The 26,038-nt window shown below is 42.1% G+C and overlaps 1 protein-coding gene across 1 annotated transcript in view; it reads right to left on the bottom strand.

The window, feature by feature from the left end:
• Positions 1-26,038, bottom strand: part of LOC115117710 (E3 ubiquitin-protein ligase rnf213-alpha-like) — a 108,958-nt gene that overhangs the window by 54,836 nt on the left and 28,084 nt on the right. The window contains 27 exon segments of the mRNA XM_065017196.1: positions 1,386-1,592; positions 3,352-3,509; positions 3,610-3,740; positions 5,001-5,198; positions 5,367-5,508; positions 5,603-5,756; positions 5,871-5,929; positions 7,727-7,849; positions 7,965-8,089; positions 8,215-8,316; positions 8,405-8,529; positions 8,619-10,753; positions 10,756-12,193; positions 12,304-12,459; positions 13,433-13,629; positions 14,112-15,330; positions 15,441-15,599; positions 16,619-16,756; positions 16,878-17,095; positions 17,401-17,560; positions 18,946-19,529; positions 19,668-19,826; positions 21,796-21,969; positions 22,070-22,244; positions 22,954-23,076; positions 23,198-23,296; positions 23,853-23,981. Coding sequence (XP_064873268.1) covers positions 1,386-1,592; positions 3,352-3,509; positions 3,610-3,740; positions 5,001-5,198; positions 5,367-5,508; positions 5,603-5,756; positions 5,871-5,929; positions 7,727-7,849; positions 7,965-8,089; positions 8,215-8,316; positions 8,405-8,529; positions 8,619-10,753; positions 10,756-12,193; positions 12,304-12,459; positions 13,433-13,629; positions 14,112-15,330; positions 15,441-15,599; positions 16,619-16,756; positions 16,878-17,095; positions 17,401-17,560; positions 18,946-19,529; positions 19,668-19,826; positions 21,796-21,969; positions 22,070-22,244; positions 22,954-23,076; positions 23,198-23,296; positions 23,853-23,981 — 8,787 coding nt within the window.

Consider the following 26,038-nt stretch of genomic DNA (forward strand, 5'->3'; position numbering starts at 1 on the left):
AACACCCTTGAAATATAGCGAGGGATAGAGGATAATGCAGACCTACCCATTTAGATATAGTGAGGGATAGGGGATAATGCTGAGAACTCCCTTTAGATATAGTGAGGGATAGAGGATAATGCTGAGTACTCCCTTTAGATATAGTGAGGGAGAGGATAATGCTGAACACCCCTTAGATATAGTGAGGGATAGAGGGTAATGCTTAAAACTCCCTTTAGATATAGCGAGGGAGAGGATCGTGCTGAACACCCTTTAAATATAGTGAGGGATAGAGGATAATGCCAAAATACCCCTTTAGATATAGTGAGGGATAGGGGATAATGCTTAAAACTCCCTTTAGATATAGCGAGGGAGAGGATAATGCCGAAAATATCCCTGTAGATATCGTGAGGGATAGAGGATAATGCTGAAACTCCTGTTAGATGCAGCGAGGGATAGAGGATAATGCCGAAAAACCCCTTTGGATATAGTGAGGGATAGAGGATAATGCAGACCTACCCATTTAGATATAGTGAGGGATAGAGGATAATGCTGAAAAATCCTGTTAGATGCAGTGAGGGATAGAGGTTAATGCTGAAAACTCCCTTGAGATATAGCGAGGGATAGATGATAATGCGGAAAACTCCCTATTGATATAGTGAGGGATAGAGGATAATGATGAAAACACCCCATTAGATATAGTGAGGGATAGAGGATAATGCTACAAAAACGCCCTGTAGATAGTGAGGGATAGAGAATAATGCTGCAAAAAAACTTTAGATAGAGTGAGGGATAGAGGATAATGCCAAAATACCCCTTTAGATATAGTGAGGGATAGAGGATAATGCTGATAACTCCCTTGAGATATAGTGAGGGATAGATGATAATGCTGAAAACTCCCTTCAGACATAGTGAGGGATAGAGGATAATGCCGAACATACCCCTTCAGATATAGTGAGGGACAGAGGATAATGCTGAAACTCCCTCGAGATACAGGGAGGGATAGAGGATCATGCTGAAAAACTCCCTTTAGATACAGTGAGGGAAAGAGAATAATGCTGCAAAACACCCTGTAGATAGTGAGGGAAAGAGAATAATGCTGCAAAACACCCTGTAGATAGTGAGGGAAAGAGAATAATGCTGCAAAACACCCTGTAGATCGTGAGGGAAAGAGAATAATGCTGCAAAACACCCTGTAGATATACTTGTATAAACTCACAGCATCATGTACATTATTTGAGCAACTGTTGACGTCCTTAATGCAAACAGTGACAGTTAACAATAAGAGTTGGCGAGGCAACGAAACAGGCTTTTTCCCCCTTCTTACTTTTACAGTACTTGTATTGATATCAATTGGGCCTTTTTTTCTTTTTACATGAGAATGTAGTACCCTAGTATATACTCACCAGCTCCATCCCTTCTCTGATGTGTGTGTTCGCCAGGAGGCCCTGACCCACTCGGGGGATGCTGATCATTCTGGACAAGTTCTGTAGGCGGTTCTTAAACTGGTTGTAGGCATCATGGACCCAGGGCAGAGAGGCCACCTCCGTACACATAGCATCATGACCTAGTCGCAGCTCGTTCACACAACAGGTCAAGGCGCCACAAAGGAGCTAGATTGTTGCGCACACACACACACACACACACACACACCTCAATATATTACACATCCCTCTTGACAACCTGGATTGAACTTTGGAAAAATAATCAGCATTTTCCCTATATTAATTTAGCTGCTAAATCATGGCCTCCACTCTATTTTTATTTTTTTTACAATTTTCTACATTGTAGAATAATAGTGAAGACATCAATACTATGAAATAACACATATGGAATCATGTAGTAACCAAAAAAAGTGGTAAACAAATCAAAATATATTTTATATTTGAGATTACTCAATGTAGCCACCCTTTGCCTTGATGACAGATTTGCACACTCTTGGCGTTCTCTCAACCTGCTTCATGACGTAGTCACCTGGAATGCAATTTAATTAACAGGTGGAACTTGTTAAAAGTTAAATTGTGGAATTTCTAAATGCGTTTGAGCCAATCAGTTGTTTTGACAAACTAGGGGTGGTATACAGAAGAAGTCCATATTATGGCAAGAACAGGGCAAATGAGCAAAGAGAAATGACAGTCCATCATTACTTTAAGACATGAAGGTAAAGAACTTCAAAAACCATCAAGCACTATAATGAAACGGGCTCTCATGAGGACCGATACAGGAAAGGAAGACCCAGAGTTACCTCTGCTGCAGAGGATAAGTTCATTAGAGTTACCAGCCTCAGATTGCAGCCCAAATAAATGCTTCACAGAGTTCAAGTAACAGACACATCTCAACAGCAACTGTTCAGAAGAGACTCAGACCTTCATGGTCGAATTTCTGCAAAGAAACTACTACTAAAGGACACCAATAACAATAAGAGGCTTGCTCGGGCCAAGAAACACGAGCAATGGACATTAGACGAGACCAAATTTGAGGTTTTTGGTTCCAACCGCTGTGTCTTCGTGAGACGCATAGTAGGTGAATGGATGATCTCTGCATGTGTGGTTCACACTGTGAAGCATGGAGGAGGAGGTGTGATGGTGTTTTTCTGGTGACACGGTCTATGATTTATTTAGAATTCAAGGCACACTTAACCAGCATGGCTACCACAGCATTCTGCAGAGATACAGCCTCCCATCTGGTTTGCGCTTAGTGGGACTATTATTTGTTTTTCAACAGGATAATGACCCAACACACCTCCAGGCTGTGTAATGGCTATTTGACCAAGCAGGAGAGTGATGGAGTGCTGCATCAGATGACCTGGCCTCCACAATCACCGGACCTCAACCCAATTGAGATGGTTTGGGATGAGATGGACTGCAGAGTGAAGGAAAAGCAGCCAACAAGTGCTCAGCATATGTGGGATCTCCTTCAAGAATGTTGGAAAAGCATTCCAGGTGAAGCTGGTTGAGACAGCAAGCGTGTGCAAAGCTGTCATCAAGGCAAAGGATGGCTACGTTGAAGAATCTCAAATATAAAACATATTTTGATTTATTGTAACACTTTTGTTTTGGTTACTACATGGATTCCATATGTGTTATTTCATAGTTTTATTGTCTTCACTATTATTCTACAATGTAGAAAATAGAAAACATAAAGAAAAACCCTGGAATGAGTAGATGCATGGGGCCCCCGTTAATTTTGCTATAATTTTTTGAGTCACTTAAATAGTATAAGAACACGGCATAAGCCATGACAAAATTGGTAGAATTGCAGAAACTGTCAAATGTCCCAACCCCTCTCTCTATGCTAACCTTGCCACCGCTGCTGAAAAATCTCATAGGGGAAACACTGAATCATGGCCGAAAGTGCAAAGAGAAATCCAACCTGTAGGTCCTCTGCACAAGTCACATTCATGGTCATGGTAATGAAATCCTGCAGGTATCTGTGGAAAAGCTCTGTCTGCATCTCATTGTCCGCCATCGCAATGTAGCGGCCCAGAGGAGTCTTCCCAAAAAACTCCTCCAACTGCCTCTGACTTTGGCCTGTCAAACAATAGGGAAACAAAAATAAATTTTAACAGTGCAATGCATAGGTTACACTATGATGACACCCTGCCGCAGATGTGTTCTGAGAAGCTACTACCTTCATGTTGCAGAGCATAAATCCAGAGCTCATTCAGGTAGTCCTTGATCCTCCAGCTGAAGGGCATGATGCAGCTGATATTCTTGTCTATTGGGATGTTATTCTGGACCAGGAAGGTCTTGGACGTAGCACTGGGACAAGGATAGGTTGATTTACAATGGAATTACATTTAAAAAATATATAAGGCAGGGGAGTCACCCCCCCCCCCCCCCCAATTCCTAACAGTAGTGGGATTCAGAATAGATTCCTTCACGAGGAATCAATTATTTTTCAAGAATCGATTCCTGCCACTTTAAAAACAATGGTACTTTCCATCAAATTTCAGGTTTTGTGAGTGTTATTATTTTTGGTTGGTTGTGTGCAATTTTGATAATGGCACATGGGTTCAGGTAGAAAATGTATATTTTCCATTCCTATAAATAACAAATACATATTATTATACTTGTGTGAACATTGTTTTGTACCGCTTTTGCTATGGAATCAACTCTTGGAATCGATTTCCAAATCCAGGAATCAACTCTTGGAATCGATTTCCAAATCCAGGAATCAACTCTTGGAATCGATTTCCAAATCCAGGAATCAACTCTTGGAATCGTTTTCCAAATCCAGGAATCAACTCTTGGAATCGTTTTCCAAATCCAGGAATCAACTCTTGGAATCGCTTAAATATTTCTGGATAGCCTTGTCGCCAGACTGATTCTGTTTTGGACATAGCAGGAATAGAACCCAGGCTAATGCATTCCAGAGAGTTGGGATTCCCATTCCATTTAAATTTAGAAAGTAAACCAAATTCCAATTCCACATTTTCCATATTACCATCACCACAATGGGAACGAGAAGGCATGTGTGTGTATGGCTCAAACACGGAAAACAAAAATGGAATATAACGTTGGCGGATAAAGTTCGGAATGACACAATTTAATGTGTACAACGTTTAAAAGACCTGCGTCACTATACTGAGAGCTTTGATGTTTCAAAAAAAGTATGTATTTCTGTGTTTTTGGAGCCTTTGTTTATGTTTTATCCATGGCCCCCGAAACGGCAAAATAAACCCGAGGAAGTCTATTGCTGGTGGGGTACCTTTCTCAAAACTAAGTGACACCTGGTAAAAAAAAAAAGAAAGTTAACTTGTCCTTTAATTTAGGTTATAGACCAGCCATGGTGGAGTAAATGAATGTCAATAGCCAATATACTGCAAAGAAGATCTAAGGATAAGTGAAATAAACAGTAGCTGAGCAGAGGCAGGTACTCTCACAAGATTTGGTTCTGGGTGCCGAGACGAAGAACATACAACTGTACGTGATTAAAACGTTGTCCAATTAAAATGTTACATTTTCACAATGAATAAGACCATAGAGAAAACAAGGCTCCTTGTCACTGAGGCCACTTACTTGTTGTCCACACTAGAATAGGGAAAGGGAACATCAAGAAGTTTATCGTCCCCAAAGATGTCTAACCACAATCTTTTTATTGGCTCTTCAGAGTTGGTGTCCAGCAGGAGGTCTAGATTACCATCACGGTCAATGACAGAGACCAGTTGTGCCAAAAGAGGAATGACCACCGCCTGAAGTCGTTTCCATAGGGTTTGTCTGTTAAAGCACAAAACTAGCTGAGTAAGGCACCGAGTAAACAGCTACATTGTGTTATTCAAGTCTAGAACATTTATTTTTCCCCCCCAGTAAATATTTCGACATCTTTCACAAGCATATGGATGGGGTTTGTGTCTCTCAATTCATTGGTGATTAATGCTCACTCACCTAAATGTCCCTCCCTCATGCAAGGCATCAATGTTGGAAGCCTCACTAATGACCCAGTTTTTTGTTAAGTTAGTGTTTTTTTCCCGGGTTTCCAGTAAAGAGTGGAGCCGTCGCTTAACAATTCTCAGAAATCCAGCTGTTCCTTAAACGTGAATTAGAAACAGTCGGATTAATGTGAACGGATAACATTACTAAAAAAAAAAAAAAAAATACGGAATAACTTGTTGCTCTACTACCTTGTTTTTCTTCGTTGTCGGTCAGGAGAGTCAGTAGGATCTCCACTCTCCTGGTGTTGCGGAACCCACCCTCCATCTGATCTCTGAGCATGCCCACTGTGCTCTGCACACAGCTACGCAGCAACAGTGTGGTGTCCAGGACATCCTTCCAGGCCTACGGAAGGTAGAGAGAACCCAAGGAAAATGAAAGTGCTCCAAAAATATATATATATATATATTTGTGTGTGATCAGTCTATCAAATTGCAGATGAGTTTGGATATTACTCACTGTTTGGCCTTCAAATTCCATGTCATGTTTATCTGTCCCAGTGTACATGTCATCCAAACCTGCCCAAAATGTAAGAACGTTTTTGTAATTGTAAGTAAACAAACTTTCTTTTAGGGGAAGTGTTATACAGATTTCAGTTAGTACTTCCTGACATGGGATGAGATCATGAAATTATACTTTGTCTACTTTGCTCTGCATTTACATCAATTACATCTATTTTATGAAGCCCGTTTTCACATCAACAGTTGTAAAGCACAAAGTGCTGTACAGAAACCCAGCCTAAAACCCCAAACAGCAAGCAATGCAGATGCAGAAGCACAGTGGCTAGGAAAAACTCCCTAGAAGGCAGGAACCTAAGAAAGAAACAAGGCTCCGGGGGGGGGGGGGGCTGTGCTGAGTGGAGATTTAAGAGTACATGTGGCCTTGGGCCTCCCGAGTGGAGTAGTGGTCTAAAGCACTGCAGTGCTAGCTAGAGATCCTGGTTCGGGTCCAGGTTCTGTCGCAGCCGGGAGACCCTTGGGGCGGCACACAATTGGCCCAGCGACGTCCGGGTTAGGGGAGGGTTTGGCCCAGCGACGTCCGGGTTAGAGAGGAGGGTTTGGCCCAGCGTCGTCTGGGTTAGGGGAGGGTTTGGCCCAGCGACGTCCGGGTTAGGGGAGGGTTTGGCCCAGCGTCGTCCGGGTTAGGGGAGGGGTTGGCCCAGCGACGTTCGGGTTAGGGGAGGGTTTGGCCCAGCGTCGTCCGGGTTAGGGGAGGGTTTGGCCAGCAGGGTTGTTCTTATCCCATCGTGCACTAGCGACTCCTGTGGCGGGCCGGGCGCAGTGCACGCTGACACGGTCGACCAGCTGTACGGTGTTTCCTCCGACACATTGGTGTGGCTGGCTTCCGGGTTAAGCGGGCATTGTGTCAAGAAGCAGTGCGGCTTGGCTGGATTGTGTTTCGGAAGGACGCACGGCTCTCGACCTTCGCCTCTCCCGAGTCCGTACGGGAGTTGCAGCGATGGGACAAGACTGTAAACTACCAATTGGATACCACGAAATTGGGGAGAAAATAAATGTAAAAAGAGCACGTGTGGCCATTAAGGCCTTATCGTTATTCAACACATTCAAGACGATCAGCGATGACCAGCATAATATGGTTATTATTATTCTATGGTTATTATCTGACCCTGGTATAGAGGTCAACAGGTCATCACCTCAGGAGTCAATGAGTATGTTTACATGCACACCAATCATTCGATATTAAACTGTTTATGGCAACAGGTAGATTATGCAATAGTCATGTGAACAACCTTGACTCTGCTTATCTTAAAATCGGTGTAAGGTCAAAATCGAAGTAAGCATACGCCGATTAAAAGCCCTGGTTTTCTGAGCAATCTTTTAGAACTATTAGGACATACTAACACCTTAAATCTGCATTCCGGCGGTGCATTTGATCTGCGCATGTGCTAGCACCAGCCGAGAGCCTCCCTCTATTGCACGAGCGGTGTGTTCTCGGAACAACTAAATGTATGTCTTTAGAAGTAGTTTTCATATACAAACGTTAAAATGTCCGAACTCAGAATAAAATATACTTCCCAAAAAATAACATGGTCGCTGAGGTAGAACGTTTATTTTGATTGGAGATTTTCTGCATTTATCAGAGTGTCATCGGGGTAGCCTGATTTCAGATGTGTCCATGTCAACAGGATTATTAAAATAAATCGTTCTTCTTGAAAAGCATGTAAATGTTTTTAGATAAACTATTATATTAATCTCATTATTGTGTGCATGTAACCGCACTCAAGTGTCAGAAGGATTTTCATAGCCGGTCATTTACATAATCACAACACAGCTTTTTAAATGTGTTTTTTATACCTTGAGGCTGATCCTGCCTTTCCTCAAACAGTTGACAGATGGCAAGGTTCCGCAAGACTCTGAGATCTGAAACAATATCTTTGGATCTTCTGAGGTCATCAATGTGAACGGATCTCCAGGGGCCTATTGGTAGAAAACGACCAATAGCCTTTTATTGACATTTCCTGATTCCATGTTCCATTTTTTTTATTTTTAAATTACAACAGGCTTTAAAAATGTATTGATATGATCATCTCACCTCCATGAAATCCAACAAAGGAAGTGCCACTGTCCAATCTGAACAGTTTGGTAATGAAGTAGACAAACACCTTGCCTTCAATCTCCTCATGTTTTGATTTGTTGATTTCATTTATGGCAGAGTACCTGAAAACAATGAAACATTTTCTCAGATAGTATCTTCATTTTGTTTACAGATATTTATGAAATTAGATTGACCCTAGATTTAATTTATTTGCAGATATATATATATGAAACTATATTGACTTTACTTTGCTGATGCGATGACACTTGCATTGTGTGATGCTTCATACAAATCTGACTGAATAATGAGTAGTTTGTTGCTAGATGCATCTCCAGGTGTCAGAAATTCCCTAGGGGGAAAACAACTACGTTAACTGGAGAAAAAAACAACAACACTACTAAATATATGATTTACAGAACTAAAACATTTAAAATAACCTGATCTTCTTGCGGAAAGAGAGCTCTGTGTCAAACTGCTGTAGTGACAGGAGCTCTACATTGTGCACCACCTCCTTCAGCGGTCCAATATCTGATTCTGTCAACAGTCTGGAAAATGTTGTCACCTGAGGAAGTAAAGATTTTAAAAAGTAAGGGGTGGTGGAGAAATAAGACGTAAAAATGCACCGTTCAAATTCAACTACGACTAAATTACCTCTATGAAGCAGGAAGGGCTCTGCTCAACCTGTTGTGTGTGACAGACAAAGTCAGCCAAAGAGCTGTGCTTCCTCTCTTCATAGTAGAACCTGGTCAGATGGTCGATCTCCACTTTAGAGAGACCTGTGCAGTCCAGTCGAGCCACAGAGTCCGGAGTGGCACAGTTCACCAGGATGAGTTTGGCCTCATCTAGTACTCTTCTTTGTCGGTCTGGGATGTCCATGTCTCCCCTCTGTTTCTCGGTCACTTGACGAACCACCGAGGCACACGTGTCCGCATGGAAGCCAATGAAAACATCAGGAGGTTGGTAGTTGAAGGTCTGCGGTGCAGGTGAGCTTTGTCGAAGATCTACAAACTGCCCAACCCATCTCTCCAAGTCCCCAACAATTTCCCTTTGTTCTTTACTAAGGACAGTATGGATATCCAGGTAATGTTTCTCAAGCCTGTTGATAAGAGGGATTGGAAACTGGTTGTAGACCACCTCTTTATCCTCAATGACAATGAGCCTGAAGTCTTTGTGCACTCTGCATTTGACACGATGGGTCCCCAGTCCCAGATCAACGTACTTTTGGCCTCCTAAGCAAACGTAGTATTGGTTGAGAGCATCGTAGAGACTTTCGTATAGGTTCTGCAAGTTCAAGAGCACGACGGTTCGACCGGTTTCCATGCAGATCTTGATTCGGTTGATGTTGCGGCAGATCTGGGTGTACTCTTGGTCCTTGGGGAAGCTGGACCCAAAGATAATCTCAGGCTGGCAGCTCTCTGAGAAAAAGGTCTGCTGGAGGATCTGTAAAGCTGCGTAGTTCTTGGTCAGTAGCAGCAAATAGCGGCACTCTTCCTCCTGAGCTGAGATGTTTTGTCTCACAAGCTCAATGGCACTGATCCTCTCCAGATTTGGATTGATCTTAAGTGTTTCGGTGAAGACTGTGACCGCGTCCACATCATCTCTTCCACTGAAGTTCCTCAGTACCGCCTCCACAATCTTCTCTGCACTAGGGATCTGCTCTGAGGCCTTGGTAATTGCGAAAAGCATCTTGATTAAGCTGTAGTAGTCACGCAAACCAAAGAAACCTTTACCTTTTTCTGGACTGATGTTCAGGAAGGCCCTGGCAAAGGGTTGAAAGAAATCTCTGACTTTCTCCAAAATCATTGTGTCAGACGAGCATATGCCTTTTGCACTCTCAATCAGCTCCTTCTCGTCAGGGTCACCGCGTGAAACAAAGATCCCTCTGTTCATCTTCGCGGGGTCCAAAGCCCAGTTGGAAATGGCAATGAATCCAACCTTCTTGTGTGGCAATGGCTCATCATCAATGCATCCTTCTTCCAGCAGAGGATGGAGGGTTTTCAGGGGCATTTTGGGAGAGTCCTCAGCCAATCCAATTTCATCCAGCACCACCACAGATATGTACTCCTTCAGGTTCTTTCCCTCCTGGAAACGAGCACATTGCTTGAACGTGTTGATGATGCCCGCCGGTGTGGAGTGAGGGCTGCACTGGAAGGACACCAGGTGAATCTGTTTCAGCCTTTTGTAGAGGTCAGAGTGTGCGGCTTGACCCTGCATGGCATCTGCCACCAAGGTTTTAGACAGCGATTTAGAACTCCCGGGTTTCCCTACCAAGAAGAGAGGGATTCTTAGCTCAATGCAGATAACAATCATGAAGACGTTCTCTTTCAGAGCATTGTTTCGTGCAATTGTTTCCCCCAGTGGCACTCCACTCAGGAAAAGATCCTGCATGAGTGAGATTTCCTGCATCACCTTCAATGGGGTGTATATTCCAGTGAGATACTTGCAGATATTTTGTCTGTACTCTTCTTTGTTTTCCAAGCAGGCGTGGTAACACACGCCCACTGCCATCACCAGAGACCACAAGACTGGATCTCTTCGGATTTCTTCATGCCTCTCTGCATTTTGATTTCTCTCAAACTCCCAGAGATCAGCAAGTAGCATCTTATGGTTTTTGTAAAACCAGACAAAAGCTTGCATGCAACGCTCGACATCCCTGAGACTTACAAAGCCACATTCATCTTTCCTTTTCCGCATGTACCTCTGTGAAGCCGACAGGACATTTGTGATCCAACTTGCATATGTCACGTTGATCATGTTGGTCTGAACCACCCTCTTGACAATTTTTTGATGTACATATTTTCAGTGTGATCATTGAGCTGTCCAAAGTCCCACACCAGAGGGATCATGCTTGGGGGCAAGGCCTGGACTCGGTACACCAACTGGCGGAGAGGGATGGACCCCAACTTTTCATCTGTCTCTTCAGCTCGGACTCTGTATCCTAGGCCAGCGGACTCCAATCTGTGAATCATCTCATCTGTGTGTTTTCTGTAAGGGTTGCATGCTGCAATGATTTGCAAGCCACATTGGGATTGCAAAGGTTCTCCTTCTACAGTATGATCACATATGACCTCCTTAATACTGCTGAGGGCGTCTGTTGTGTTGGCTTCATCAAAGAAGAGAACAGAATCAAAGCCATATCTTTGTTTGTTGTTATAAGCAATGGCTTCTGCCTCTCTGACATTGGTGTAGATCATGTCTGAGCTAGTTCCTCCGTGCACTTTGACTAGCTTCATATTCTGCGTGGTCACTGCTCTCTTCTGTAGTTCACAGAGGAAGTTGATGAGCCTCGTTTTCCCACACCCCGTCTCCCCCATGATTACAACAGGGATGCTACACCTGAACCGCATGAGAATCGCCAGCATCTTCAATATATTGTCAGTTGTAAGCTCATATGTTTCGTCGGGATCAAGATGCTGCTGGATTCCCATAACATTGCAAATGCATTCAATTTTATCCTGTCTCGACAGTTCGTCGAAATCAACGTTGAAAGGGACTCTCTGCAGCGTCAGGCCGTCAAAAAGTTTTCTGGTCATGATGTTTCTTTTGATCACACTCCCCGTGGATGGATCAACGGCATCTACCCAGTTTTCTTTATTGGGCTGAAGGTGAAAGCCAATGAAGGTCATTGACATGTGGTCATCATTGAAGAAGATGTAGGGATGTGGTTCTGACTCCCATCTCTTTCTGATCCGGAAGGGTGCCAAGTCTTCTTCTTGTATTCCGGTTGGCTGCTGTTTCCCAGGGCTCTGGTCAGAGATGCTGAGTGAAGGAGTAGCGAAATCTTTGGCCATCAGAATCATGAAGTCCACCACAAAGTTCTTGAATCCCTGAAGAGTGTCCCCGGTGATAGAGGCGTCACAGAAGACGGACGTCTCACAGTCTCGCAGCTGAAGGTTAAGGAACCATGTAAAATTCCTCAACTCCGCCCACGAGGGGTCCTTAATTCCACAGTACAGAAGGAGCAACTGGAGACATTTGACATGGCTCCCTTCAACTCCACTGTACATAAACCTGTCCAAGTTGACGTGATTATGGGATCGCGTCAGATATTGGTATGGTCGTTGGTAAGCGTCACTTTTGAACTCTTGGTCATCCATAAGCGGGCCTTCAGGCTTCGTAATGGAGGGATCCTGTTGCATCCTCGTTTCCAGCTCTAGAATCTCATTGGGCGGGCGGCAGAAGATGTTTGGGAACACGGCCAGGAAGGTAAAGTTGACAGGTGCTTTCTGTAAAGAGGAGAGAAAGTGTGATTAAGAAAGTCAAGAAATACATGTACATTGATTACAGGCTCTGATAACAAATGAACATTGGATAGTTTTTAAAAATAAAAGCATACCATTGTTGGTTCATTTCTGTGCTGGTTTACGGTAGACTGTAGAATCTCAATCACATACAACTGCTTGTTGCTGCATTTCCACATCCTTCCCTCAGAATCCATCAAATAGCCCAGGACCAGCAGTTTAAACAGACATTCATCAAGACCCTTCTGTACCTGTTGAACATTACATTAAAAACAATGAGGGGAAAGGAATTTACAAAAAAATACTAGATGTAATTAAGTTCAAAGTAGATTCAAGCATATTGACAATTATGTGGTTTTATGCCCGGGTATACAATACGATTTTCACTCCGATAATTTTTATAGGCAAACTTTCATGATTGTTGTGAAGTCCTATGATGTTATTGCAATCAGATGAAGGACATTGACGTCCGAAACGATTTTAACTCGAATTGGATATATGACGCATCGAGATTTTAAGTGTGAGCGAGAGTCACGCCTATTCCTACCAAATCCTCCAATCATAATCCACAGTTTCGGTAGTTGACCCATGACCTCACACAGAGCGTATTCAGCGCCAGCCATGGCCATCAGGACCGGTAAACTGTGAGAATGACACAAGTCATCATTTGTGTGTTTTGCCTTGCTGCTCAGCACACGGTACAGCAGTTCAGAGGGTCATCAGAACTCCTTACCTATCAGTGGCTCAGCTTTTGTCTGTCCAGGAAGTTAAGATTTATTCTAGTTCAACATATTTTACAAGTCACTGTTTGTATTAAATAAGTGTTTGATGTGAAAACATCACAGCTCAAAACTAAAAGGCTCGCATGCAATTCGCACAAATGATTGTTGTGGGAAATCGCCAGGAAAATAGTTTCCTAAAGCCTACAAGGCAGATTCTCAGGTGCCTGTTGAACCACTACCAGGGATTCATTTGCTGTGGATTTAGGTTACAGAATTTATTAGGGGTATTCTGTTCATTCTTTAAACAGGAATATTAGCGGTTGTTCATTTTAATGGTGCACGTAAACTGCTTTTTCAAAAGAAGACCATAACTAGAATAAGGGTTATTGTCTGCAATAAACATGATCAAATAATGTTAATCAATAATGTTATAATAATCCATTTCAGAGGCACAATTTTTTTTTTCCCCACATGAGAAAACCTAACTAGCTTTAATAAATACCCCCCAATATAATTACCGTAGAGTGACATCAAAATGGAAGATGGTCAGCTCTTTCTTCCCAGGGTTGTTGAGAAGAGACTGAAGGATGACATTTTCGTCAACCGTTGCCTTGATCAAGCGAATGCATTTCAGCACTGTAGGCTTCATGAAGACGTCCTTCAGTTTTTCAAATAGCCTCTTGATATAAAGGGATTTACCTGAAAGGGTCAACAACATGTTATTATTGAGAGGAACCAAACAAGTTGAAGAGTGAGGCGTTTTAAATAAAGACAAATTAGTCAATCAAACATCTTCAGGAGCTACATGTAGCATTTTAGTGACAGTTTCAATTTCTTTGTTGTTTTTAAAGAAAAAACATCTTAGAACTATCTGACCTAGCATAGCACTACTTCCTTACTTTATCATTACCTTAAAACAAACATCTGTAAAGGGATGTGTGTGAAATAATTGTTTAACTTATTAGTGTGAAATTATGTTAAGAAAATTAAATTATAACAAATGCAACCAGGACTTAAACCCTGGTCCAACAACTGCCAAGCCAACACCTTAACCATCCAAACCTCTTGATGAGGTCGCTAGATGTTGGGTTAAAGTCACTTCAATGACATGACTTACTTCTTCAGACATAATCTACATATTACACTATTTGCAGGTGGAAATGTCTACGAAATATACTGACCAACTCCTGCTCTTTCGGACGACACAACTCCAACAAATTGTCGGTCTTTGAATACAGCAGCAGCACTGGTCTGATCTGCTGGGACTGTATAGTGTCTGTTCAGGTAACGCTGAATCATGATCAGGGGTTCCTGGGGTACCATGTGTAACCTGTACTGGCTGAAGGCTGAGGGAAGGTAGGTGTGCTCTCGATCCAAACTGCAGATGATCACAAGCCTGTAGTCTTTCCGGCACTGCATTGTGATACTCTTGAAAAATCTCTCGGTTTTGGAGCTCACTTCATAACTCAGCTGATCCCCGTAGAGCATGGTGTAGATCTTCTGTCCTCTGTAGCCTGGGGTGAGGCAGCGCCTGAGGAACAGCTCCACTAGCTCAAAAGGTGTGGTAGAGTTACACAGTAGCACCTCATCATAAGTAGGCAATGGCTGACATTCACTACTCATGTAAATGGAGATGCAAGATGCCAGGATCTCGTCGTGAGGGCAAACAATAAGGTTTGGGCTCCCAATAGCTAGGCCCTTGGGCAGATCCCTTTGAATAGGTTTTTCGTTCCATTTTTTTGGTAAATATTTATATTCCTTTTTGTTGGCCAATATTTCTAAAAATCTTCCAAAGCTTCTGACATCAAGAGTGTCTGGAAGAAAGTTCTTCATGTCTCTCATGTAGGCATTCCAAATCAGATTCACTTTTCCTGAGCCAATTTCTTGTTCGATGAGACTGCTTGACACTTCAACAAAGGTGTGAAATTCAACTTCCTCATTTTGCTCTGATTGTATGGTGAGGATCTCACGTCGCAGTGCATGGAGGGACTGCCTCAGATCAGAGGCCGTGCAGTTGGGTTTGACGAACGACAGCATCATGACAACTTGGTCTTCAAAATCGGCCACATTTTGCTGAGTCAGCGTACTGCACAGGTAGACTATCTGCTCTGCATTGTAGTAGTTCAGGTAGTAATGGTGGGATCTCTGTTTGTCCATAAAGTCATTCCAGTACTTCAGACACTTCTCCAGCTTCCTGCACAGCTCCGGAAGCTGATCCACGATGTTGCCCTCCACCGTAATCACACTGACAACACTGCCCAGGTTAAAGTCCATGACGATGTCAGCCTCCTCACTGAGTGAACTACAGTTGATGTTGGCTTTCCAGTTTCGGAACAGGGGGTTCCCAGCTGTAAACAAGGCAATGAATGCCACAGCCAATCTCTGGACACTGGCGAAAACCTAAAAAAATGAACACAAAAAAGTGCTTAATTATAACTGAAAATAAACTAAGGCACAACAACATTACAAGTAGTATCTGAAAACATTTTTTGAAATACTGAGAGATATACCTCGGAAAAGTGGTTCACCTCAGACTGGTCCCCTTTACCAGACATGAGCATGAGTTTGTTCTGCAGCTCCCTCAGGTCCTCTAGTGAGTAGGAACGCATCTCCTGTTCCTCACCATGTTCCTCAGAGATGTTTAACTTCAGGGCAGTCTCAAGACTCAACTTGATTGAGAAAAAAAAAGCACCACGCAGAGATACATTTGACTGTTCTTATTGATTTTCGCAAAACTGTACAACTTGGGTATGTTGACTAAATACTGAAATGTTTTGTGTTCTCTAAACATTCCCAAAACATATAAGTAGATTGTGGACACATGAATTAGGCTGTGGGTCATTACATAAGACCGGTTCCTTAAAACACAAAATCTGTCCAGTTGTTATGTTTATTTACCTTTATTTAACTAGGCAAGTCAGTTAAGAACAAATTCTTATTTTCAATGACGGCCTAGGAACAGTGGGTTAACTGCCTGTTCAGGGGCAGAACGACAGATTTGTACCTTGTCAGCTCGGGGGTTTGAACTCGCAACCTTCCGGTTACTAGTCCAACTCTCTAACCACTAGGCTACGCTGCCTTAACAATGTTAATTAATTTATTTTTTTACATAATATTCCCTTCATGTTTGAGAATGAACACAGAATAATGTGTTACTTCCACACAACATTCTTAAATATGGACGTTTCTTTACGCTTCAGGAAAGTCAGATGCTCATTGGTCCGTTGGGCATTTTATTTGTGCATATCATTTATCTGTGAAATTTAGTTACACAAAAAAAACTGTACTACAACATATAAGGGGGTTACAACATTTTGCCTGTCGGGTAGCCTAGTGGTTAGAGTGTTGGACTAGTAACCGGAAGGTTGCGAGTTCAAATCCCCGAGCTGACAAGGTACATATCTGTCGTTCTGCCCCTGAACAGGCAGTTAACCCACTGTTCCTAGGCCGTCATTGAAAATAAGAATTTGTTCTTAACTCACTTGCCTAAATAAAGGTAAAAAATATATATAAAAAAATAAAATAGCAGGTGGTTCCTAATAGTTCACATGGTAATGGCATCATGTAATGGCCTCCATCTCACGTACATTGTTGAAGACAGAACCTAAAACACATTGCAGATCTGTATTGTATTTTTTCTTGATGAAAATGTTATCCATACAGTATATTACATGGTAATATTGTCTACCTTCTCTTGGTTCTGTGCACTGATGGTGTAGATGCCCTTGTTGTTGATGGCGGTTGCTAAGGAGATGGAGGACAGCTCCACAGACCCGTGGAAATCCTTCACGGTTTTCAACCACTCCAAGTGTCGTGCTGTGTCATGCTTCAAACAGAGGATTAAGTGTCGGACATTGACTGCTTAATTTAAAATGGATTATTAAAACGGTCTTTAAAAAAAAAAAAGAAGAAAGTTAAATATTTATATCTAGATATATATATCTCACCAGCTTTTTTGGAAGGTTGCGATCATTATCCAATGTTCTCCAGAGCTTCTTCATCACCTCTTTAACAGTCTGAAAACCGGAATCTGGCTTCAGTTCGAAGAGCAATGAGGAGTATCCATGAACGGCATCGTGGAAACAGGCCACACGGTCCACATCAAGATCATTCTCCCCAGCAGAGATGGAGGCCAGGTCAACAAACACTTTCAGCTCATTGATATCTGTCAAATAAACATAATCAATGCAGATATATTTTACACATTCAAAATATATATATATATGAAAGCAGCGTTTCCTAAACTCAGTACTCGGGACCTCAAGCAGTGCATGTTTTGTTTTTTTTTGCACTAAACAGCTGATTTAAATGATCAAAACTCGATGATTAGTTGATTACTTGAATCAGCTGTGTAGTGCTAGGGCAAAAAAATAACACACAAAAAAACGGTCACCCTTTGGGATCCCGAGGACAGAGTTTAGGAAACCCTGTATCAGAGTCATGAAAATGTTTAGCCATAAGCCTCTTTACCTTTCAGGGCCTCTTTAACCCAGATGACAAAATCTTTTGCGTGGCCAAGTTCCAAGAGGCATTGTCTGCGAGGTTCTGTGACGTCCACCAGATCTGTCTTGGCCTGCATCAGGTCATTGTCAATCCGATCAATGTGCTCTTCATTCAAATCTGCACTCATCTGAGAACAGAAGAAGAAAAGCCCTGAGAAATGTACCTGGATCCATTGTTGTTCAGTTACCACTGGTTTATGTTGTGGTGTACAACGACTAAAAGCAATTAAAAGTAAAAGTGAATGCCTCAAACGGTTAAGATTGAAATAATAAATAGATCAACATAAATCACTTTATACACACTTAATCCTAGCTTGACTTAAGTAATGTAAAAAAAAAGTAATTTCCCACACCTTGGTGGGAATATTTTCTATGATTGGCTGGTGTCGATTATTTTCAAATTAACACCCAGATTTAAAAAAAATATTCCACAGCTAAGAAATTCCAACCACAAACAGTGCCTAAATATCCATTCACAAAACCCACCTTACTAGTGAAATTGTTAGGTTAGATATTACTGCAAGGTCGGAACTAGAAGCGCAAGCAATTTCGCTACACTCGCATTAACATCTGCTAACCACGTGTACATGACAAATAAAATTAGATTTGACTTTATATTCATTGGCATCGATGTTAGCTACAAACGACTTTGCTATCTACACAAACCAAATATTTTAAATGCAAGACCAATGTGGACAGAGGATGCAGATGAATTTAGCTAGCTAGCAGTCAATTACTTTGGACAAGCTCTGTCATGTTTTTATTGTCACATTTGGTTTGTGGACCCGGAGCCATATGAATCACCTCCAGACAGCTACAATGTCGTCAAACATTACATGTTCCCTCTGATCTGCTGTTTCCAAAGTAAAAAAAGAAAGAAAACATAATTGGCATTGTTAAAATAGTTTTTTTTGTAACCTAGATAACTAGTTAGCTAGCTAGCTTCAGTGGATGTTCACAGAATTTTTTATTTTAATTTTTTATTTGACCTTTATTTAAACTAGGCAAGTCAGTTAAGAACAAATTCTAATTTACAATGACGGCCAAACCCAGACGTCGCTGGGCCAATTGTGTGCCACCCTATGGGACTCTCAATCACAGCCAAATGTGATGCAGCCTGGATTCGAACCAGGGACTGCAGTGACGCCTGCACTGAGATGCAGTGTCTTAGACCGCTGCGCCACTCGGGAGTAAGGACACAATTAATTATTTCAATTGAAAACTTTTCTACTGGCAAATGTGTGCGTTACTATTGTTTTCTATGGCAACAGCCATGGTGTACGCGTTAGATAACTCAGGAGATGTTGAGTCCTGCGGAACTAACCCACTACATGCTAGGTCAGCCCCTCCGTTGCGTGTCGGGAGCACTTCTCAACAAGGGTTATTTACACAGGACTCCCCTCATTGATTATCCCTCATTTCACTATGGGTTTTGAGTCAAATCATGCAAAAACAAAAATGGGAGTTTTTCACAAAAATGTAGACAATTCGAATTCAGAAATCAGCTCCTTACAATGTCTAGCAGTGTCTGTAGGGCCTTGAAGTCGCCTTGAAGATTTAGGGTCTCCTTGACCTTCATAATAACTTGAGCAGACTTCACAGCCAAGTGAAGGCCATGGTACTGCTCAATCTGCTGGACCCTTTCCTTGATCCAGTGTTTGTTATCTGACTTGTTAAGTCTGCACATAATGTCCAAATCCATTGCCAGCTTTTCATATTTGCCCTTGTAGTCATTGAAGAGGACGTCAACCCTTTTAAGTTTGAGACTGCCATTCTTCAGGCCTTCGTAGATCTTCTTGTATTTAGCGTAGCAAGGTCTAAAAATACCATTGGTTACCTCCTTTGGTGTTACCAAGGAATCAAATTCAGAAGCAAAGTCTTTGGTCTGTTTCTCCCACAACATCTTGAATATGTGGCTGTCTCCAAACATGTGCCAAACATCTGCCATCTGTCGCATGCTCTGATCAAGATCAAAATAGGTAACCACACCATGCATTCCAGAGGAGGGCTGGTCAAACGGGTGAACCTTCATGAACTGGTCCAAGGTCATGTCCTCGATGTTGGTCAGTTGTCTCTTTTCCATGTCCCCAAAATGAACTGCAATGGCACATAAAAACAGTAAAAGATTTTGGCTATTTTACAATCAGATTCTCCCAGTCACACACGTGTGCGGGTGCACACACACACACACACACACACACACACACACACACACACACACACACACACACACACCTGTGATGTGTTCATTTAGTTTGCGGCTCATGGTGAGCAAGATTTCCACCAGCTCCTTCTCATGGTTGACAGCTCTGGCCTCCTCAGACCTCAGATGGAGGAGCGTTTCCACGGAGACACGGTTCGTGCCTCGGTTCTTCTCATTCAAAGATAGACAATCTGCATTGAGATCCAAACAAGCATATCACAGCCATTAATGTCATTATGACTTACCCATTTCCTCATGAGCAGAAAAACAGAGATGATCACAAGCCTTCAAAATATGTATATATACACTGCTCAAAAAAATAAAGGGAACACTTAAACAACACAATGTAACTCCAAGTCAATCACACTTCTGTGAAATCAAACTGTCCACTTAGGAAGCAACACTGATTGACAATACATTTCACATGCTGTTGTGCAAATGGAATAGACAACAGGTGGAAATTATAGGCATTTAGCAAGACACCCCCAATAAAGGAGTGGTTCTGCAGGTGGGGACCACAGACCACTTCTCAGTTCCTATGCTTCCTGGCTGATGTTTTGGTCACTTTTGAATGCTGGCGGTGCTTTCACTCTAGTGGCATGAGACGGAGTCTACAACCCACACAAGTGGCTCAGGTAGTGCAGCTCATCCAGGATGGCACATCAATGCGAGCTGTGGCAAGAAGGTTTGCTGTGTCTGTCAGCGTAGTGTCCAGAGAATGGAGGCGCTACCAGGACACAGGCCAGTACATCAGGAGACGTGGAGGAGGCCGTAGGAGGGCAACAAGGGCAACAACCCAGCAGCAGGACCGCTACCTCCGCCTTTGTGCAAGGAGGAGCAGCAGGAGCACTGCCAGAGCCCTGCAACATGACCTCCAGCAGGCCACAAATGTACATGTGTCTGCTTAAACGGTCAGAAACAGACTCCATGGGGGTGGTATGAGGGTCCGACGTCCACAGATGGGGGAGAGCCCAACACCGTGCAGGACGTTTTTCATTTGCCAGGGAACACCAAGATTGGCAAATTCGCCACTGGCGCCCTGTGCTCTTCACAGATGAAAGCAGGTTCACACTGAGCACGTGACAGACGTTACAGTCTGGAGACGCCGTGGAGAACGTTCTGCTGCCTGCAACATCCTCCAGCATGACCGGTTTGGTGGTGGGTCAGTCATGGTGTGGGGTGGCATTTCTTTGGGGGGCCGCACAGCCCTCCATGTGCTCGCCAGAGGTAGCCTGACTGCCATTAGGTACCGAGATGAGATCCTCAGACCCCTTGTGAGACCATATGCTGGTGCGGTTAGCCCTGGGTTCCTCCTAATGCAAGACAATGCAAGACCTCATGTGGCTGGAGTGTGTCAGCAGTTCCTGCAAGAGGAAGGCATTGATGCTATGGACTGGCCCGCCCGTTCCCCAGACCTGAATCCAATTGAGCACATCTGGGACATCATGTCTCGCTCCATCCACCAACGCCACGTTGCACCCCAGACTGTCCAGGAGTTGGCGGATGCTTTAGTCCAGGTCTGGGAGGAGATCCCTCAGGAGACCATCCGCCACCTCATCAGGAGCATGCCCAGGCGTTGTAGGGAGGTCATACAGGCACGTGGAGGCCACACACACTACTGAGCCTCATTTTGACTTGTTTGAAGGACATTACATCAAAGTTGGATCAGCCTGTAGTGTGGTTTTCCACTTTAATTTTGAGTGCGACTCCAAATCCAGACCTCCATGGGTTGATACATTTGATTTACATTGATCATTTTTGTGTGATTTTGTTGTCAGCACATTCAACTATGTAAAGAAAAAAGTATTTAATAAGAATATTTAATTCATTCAGATCTAGTATGTGTTATTTTAGTGTATTACCTTCCTCCATCAGCTATCTCCATTACCTTCCTCCATCAGCTATCTCCATTACCTTCCTCCATGACATATCTCCATTACCTTTCTCCATCAGCTATCTCCACACATATCTCCATCAGCTATTTCCATTACCTATCTCCATCAGCTATCTCCATTACCTATATCCATTGCCTATCTCCATCAGCTATCTACATCTGCTATCTCCATCAGCTATCTCCATTACCTATCTCCATTGGCTATCTCCATTACCTTCCTCCATTAGCTATCTCCATTACCTTCCTCCATCAGCTATCTCCATTACCTATCTCCATCAGCTCTGTGAAAGTATCTTTCTTTTCTAAGATGTCGTTGAGCAGTTTGATCTTGATGCTTCCGTTGATCAGCTGGTTACAAACGACTTTGAAGGATGAAATTGCTTCAGTAATTTTGACCGTGGCCTCTTTAGAGAGCTGCTCAATCAGCTTTTCATCAGGACCTAAACGACACACCAAGAACGACACACATTACATTTTAAGTGTTTGAATGGGATGAATTGTTTGAGCTACACAATGCTTAAAATAGGATGGTGTAAGTACCATGTAGTTCAAATATATTTTTGGCTGCAGTCCAAGTCATGAGGTGTTGAAAGACCACCTCGTCCTTGTTTCCATGGTTATCTCTTGGCCAGGTTTTCAGGATTATGGCTGAGATGAGTTTCCCAAACTTCCTGTTAATCTGAAACCTCTCAAAGAGTTTCCCCTCTGATTTACTCTGTGTGAGAAAAAATAATAATTAACATTACATTAGTTCAAGGTTATTTTCCATTTGTAATGCAGCATGTGCATATGCCTACGTTGAATCATTCATGTAACTGCCAAAATAAAGGACCCCCCCCTCAACATAGTGTTTAATTGGGTGTTGGGCCACCATGAGCTGCCAGAACAGCTTCAAAGCACTTTGGCATAGATTCTTAAAGTATCTCTACTGGAGGGATGTGACACCATTCGATGGTGGAAAACGCTGTCTCAGGCCCCACTCCAAAATCTCTCATAAGTGTTCAAATTGGGGTTGCGATCTGAAGACTGAGACGGCCATGGCATATGATTTACATCGTTTTCATGCTCATCAAACCATTCAATGACCCCTCGTGCCCTGTGGATGGGGGGGGGTATTGTCATCCTGGAAGAGAACACTCCCATCAGGATAGAACTGATTCACCCAATGGCTGTGTATTTAGTGGCATTTACTTTGGCCTCTAAGGGGTTGAGTGGAGCTCAACCATGCCAGGAAAATGCACTCCACACCACAACAGAGCCGCCAGAAAACCATTTACTCAAGTGTTTCTATTATTTTGGCAGTTACCTGTATTTATTACCAACAAAAAGTATTCCTGTAAGCATTAGGCCCCAAAAAGTGTGGGGGGGGGGGAAATATGAGTATTTAAAGGTTTCCATGTGGACTACTTGAGGAGTACTCATACCTGGCACAATGCGGGGACAGCTTCAAGAGCACATTTCTCAATACTACAAGTCATGTTAGGATGACCGTTATCCAGCTCCTCCATCTTTGAGCAGTATATCTCTATTTGATCCAGAGAGGAGATCTGAAAATGTGTTTTTAACAAATCAAAACATCTCCACTGGACACAAATAATAATAATAATAATAATAATAATAATAATAATAATAGTTCAAATCAATGCTCTTTAAGTAGCAGTTCCACACCTGTTTAAGTTTTCCCTCTAAATCCGTACAGAAGGTTTGTCTCCATTTCTTGGTGAAATCCACATTGACGAAACTGAGAGAGATGATGCTATTCCACATCTGTGAACCAATAAGGAGAGCATGTGGTTAACAAATTATCGTACAATAATACGTTTTTTTAAATGTCATTTAAAAAAAACTGCCATGCGACAACATACGGCATAAAACGAATCTGACATGAACTTATTAATACAGTAACTATTTATTTAATGATATAATTTATTTAGCATGTGTGATTACATGATGAAACGTGTGATGTATGACTCCTTTCTGATGTCTTATAAGAGAATTCCTGACTAAATAGCAGCTGTTTTGAGTCAGTTGAAATGTTACCACAAAAAAGAGACGTAAATCCTTATTATAAGACAATATTAAAAAGGCTCATACATGCATACAATTGTTTTGTCATAACCGTGGTATATGGTCTGATATACCACGGCTGACAGCCAATCAGCACTCAGGGCTCGAACCACCCAGTTTATAATATATATATATATATATATTTTTAATGATATTATTATTAGTGAACTGTTACCGCATTAACACTGTAGCTTCTTATAAAAAAAATGCTTGGTCCATAATCTGTGCAATTTAAAAAGTTGAGTAATTCTCTCACCTTGATCTCTGAGGTATCGCGCAACTTGTCTTTGAAGGTCGTACTGATCCAGGATCTGACGATGTCGATTGACTCGGACAGCAGCCTCAGATTCTTTGAACGGACAGTGTCTTCTCCCTCATCACATGTCTTAAAAAAAATAAAAAATAAAGTAATTGTCAAAATTACAAAAATTAAAAATGTTAAAAAAAAAATGGAACCGTTTTAATCTTAAATCACACATATCTCTGAAAATGATTGCATGACTCGTGTAATAATTTGAGGTATCACAGATCTCATGTTAGGATTTTACTCGTAGGAAATACGGAACCCACAAGGATTAGTGCAAAACAAGTAAATCATATCCACTTGTTTTTTTTTAAACGATAAGAAAACGTGATTAAGATTTCGAGATTTGATTGTAATGGTATCCTTGTATACAAGCCACCAATAAATTTGACAACCCCCCCCCCCCCCCCTGTGGTTCTAGAACATGTCAAACAAAATCTATTACTCTATAGTCTACATAAAGGTCTCGTAATTACTGTTTGGCAGTAGGAAATCTTAATGGCTGTGTCCTGAAATCTGTCTTGCTTTACTACAGTACATACTTTACTGTTCAGTAAAAAACGAATGCAGTAAGCAACACATATCAACAACACTGGTATCCTGAGAATTCCTCATCTAATGCAGAACTGTGTTGATTCTCACCATTCATACATGTTTGGGTACAGCGTGTCTCCTTATCTCATTATTGGATTATCAGCGGTTGTTAAACATGTGAATCTGGAAAGATCATCGTCTTTTTAAAAGGGTGCAGCGAATTCTACTAGATGAAAAGCCGAAATGAATATGACCTCCTGGCATTTAAAGCATACACAACTTTCTGTTTTCGCATACCTAAAATGCATACCGTAGAACACTAGTGTCGTGTCTTTGACACTAGTATGAGTATTCGTACACGGCCATAGTCTACATCCCATTAAGTCTAATACTAGGAACACACGATGGGATTTTTAAGAGACTGGTGCCAATGGTTTAGGTTTAAAGACACTGGTTCCATTACCTCAGAGAGTCAAGACTGCTGAGGATATATCCTATGATTTATTTATGCAATAAGCTCCCGGGGGGGTGTGGTATATGGCCAATATACCATGTTTAAGGGCTGTTCTTATGCACGATGCAGCACGGACTGCCTGGACACAGACCTTAGCCGTGGTATATTGGCCATATACCACAAACCCCCTCGTGCCTTATTGCTTAACTGTTCTTATGTGCCTGGACACAGCCCTTAGCCGTGGTATATTAGCCATGTATCACAAACCCCCGAGGTGCCTTATTGCTATTATAAACTGGTTACCAATGTAAATTAGAGCACTAGGAATTTTTATTTCATACCCGTGGGTATATGGTCTGATATACCACGACTGTCAGCCAATCAGCACTCAGGACTGGAACCACCCAGTTTATAATATATTTTTAATGATATTATTACATGTGGAGTAATGCAGCCATGTAACATAAAATGGGACACTGCCTGACATTAGGTTAGTCGATCTAGCTGGTCTGTCATATTATAATAGACACAATGGATCCAGCTGGTCTGTCATAATATAATAGAGACAGTGGATCTAGCTGGTCTGTCATAATATAATAGAGACAGTAGATCTAGCTGGTCTGTCATAATATAATAGAGACAGTAGATCTAGCTGGTCTGTCATAATATAATAGAGACAGTAGATCTAGCTGGTCTGTCATAATATAATAGAGACAGTAGATCTAGCTGGTCTGTCATAATATAATAGAGACAGTAGATCTAGCTGGTCTGTCATAATATAATAGAGACAGTAGATCTAGCTGGTCTGTCATAATATAATAGAGACAGTAGATCTAGCTGGTCTGTCATAATATAATAGAGACAGTAGATCTAGCTGGTCTGTCATAATATAATAGAGACAGTAGATCTAGCTGGTCTGTCATAATATAATAGAGACAGTAGATCTAGCTGGTCTGACATAATATAATAGAGACAGTAGATCTAGCTGGTCTGTCATAATATAATAGAGACAGTAGATCTAGCTGGTCTGTCATAATGTAATAGAGACAGTACATCTAGCTGGTCTGTCATAATATAATAGAGACAGTACATCTAGCTGGTCTGTCATAATATAATAGAGACAGTAGATCTAGCTGGTCTGTCATAATAT

The sequence above is a fragment of the Oncorhynchus nerka genome, linkage group LG4 (genome assembly GCF_034236695.1).
Source record: "Oncorhynchus nerka isolate Pitt River linkage group LG4, Oner_Uvic_2.0, whole genome shotgun sequence".
Classification (NCBI taxonomy): Eukaryota; Metazoa; Chordata; class Actinopteri; order Salmoniformes; family Salmonidae; genus Oncorhynchus; species Oncorhynchus nerka.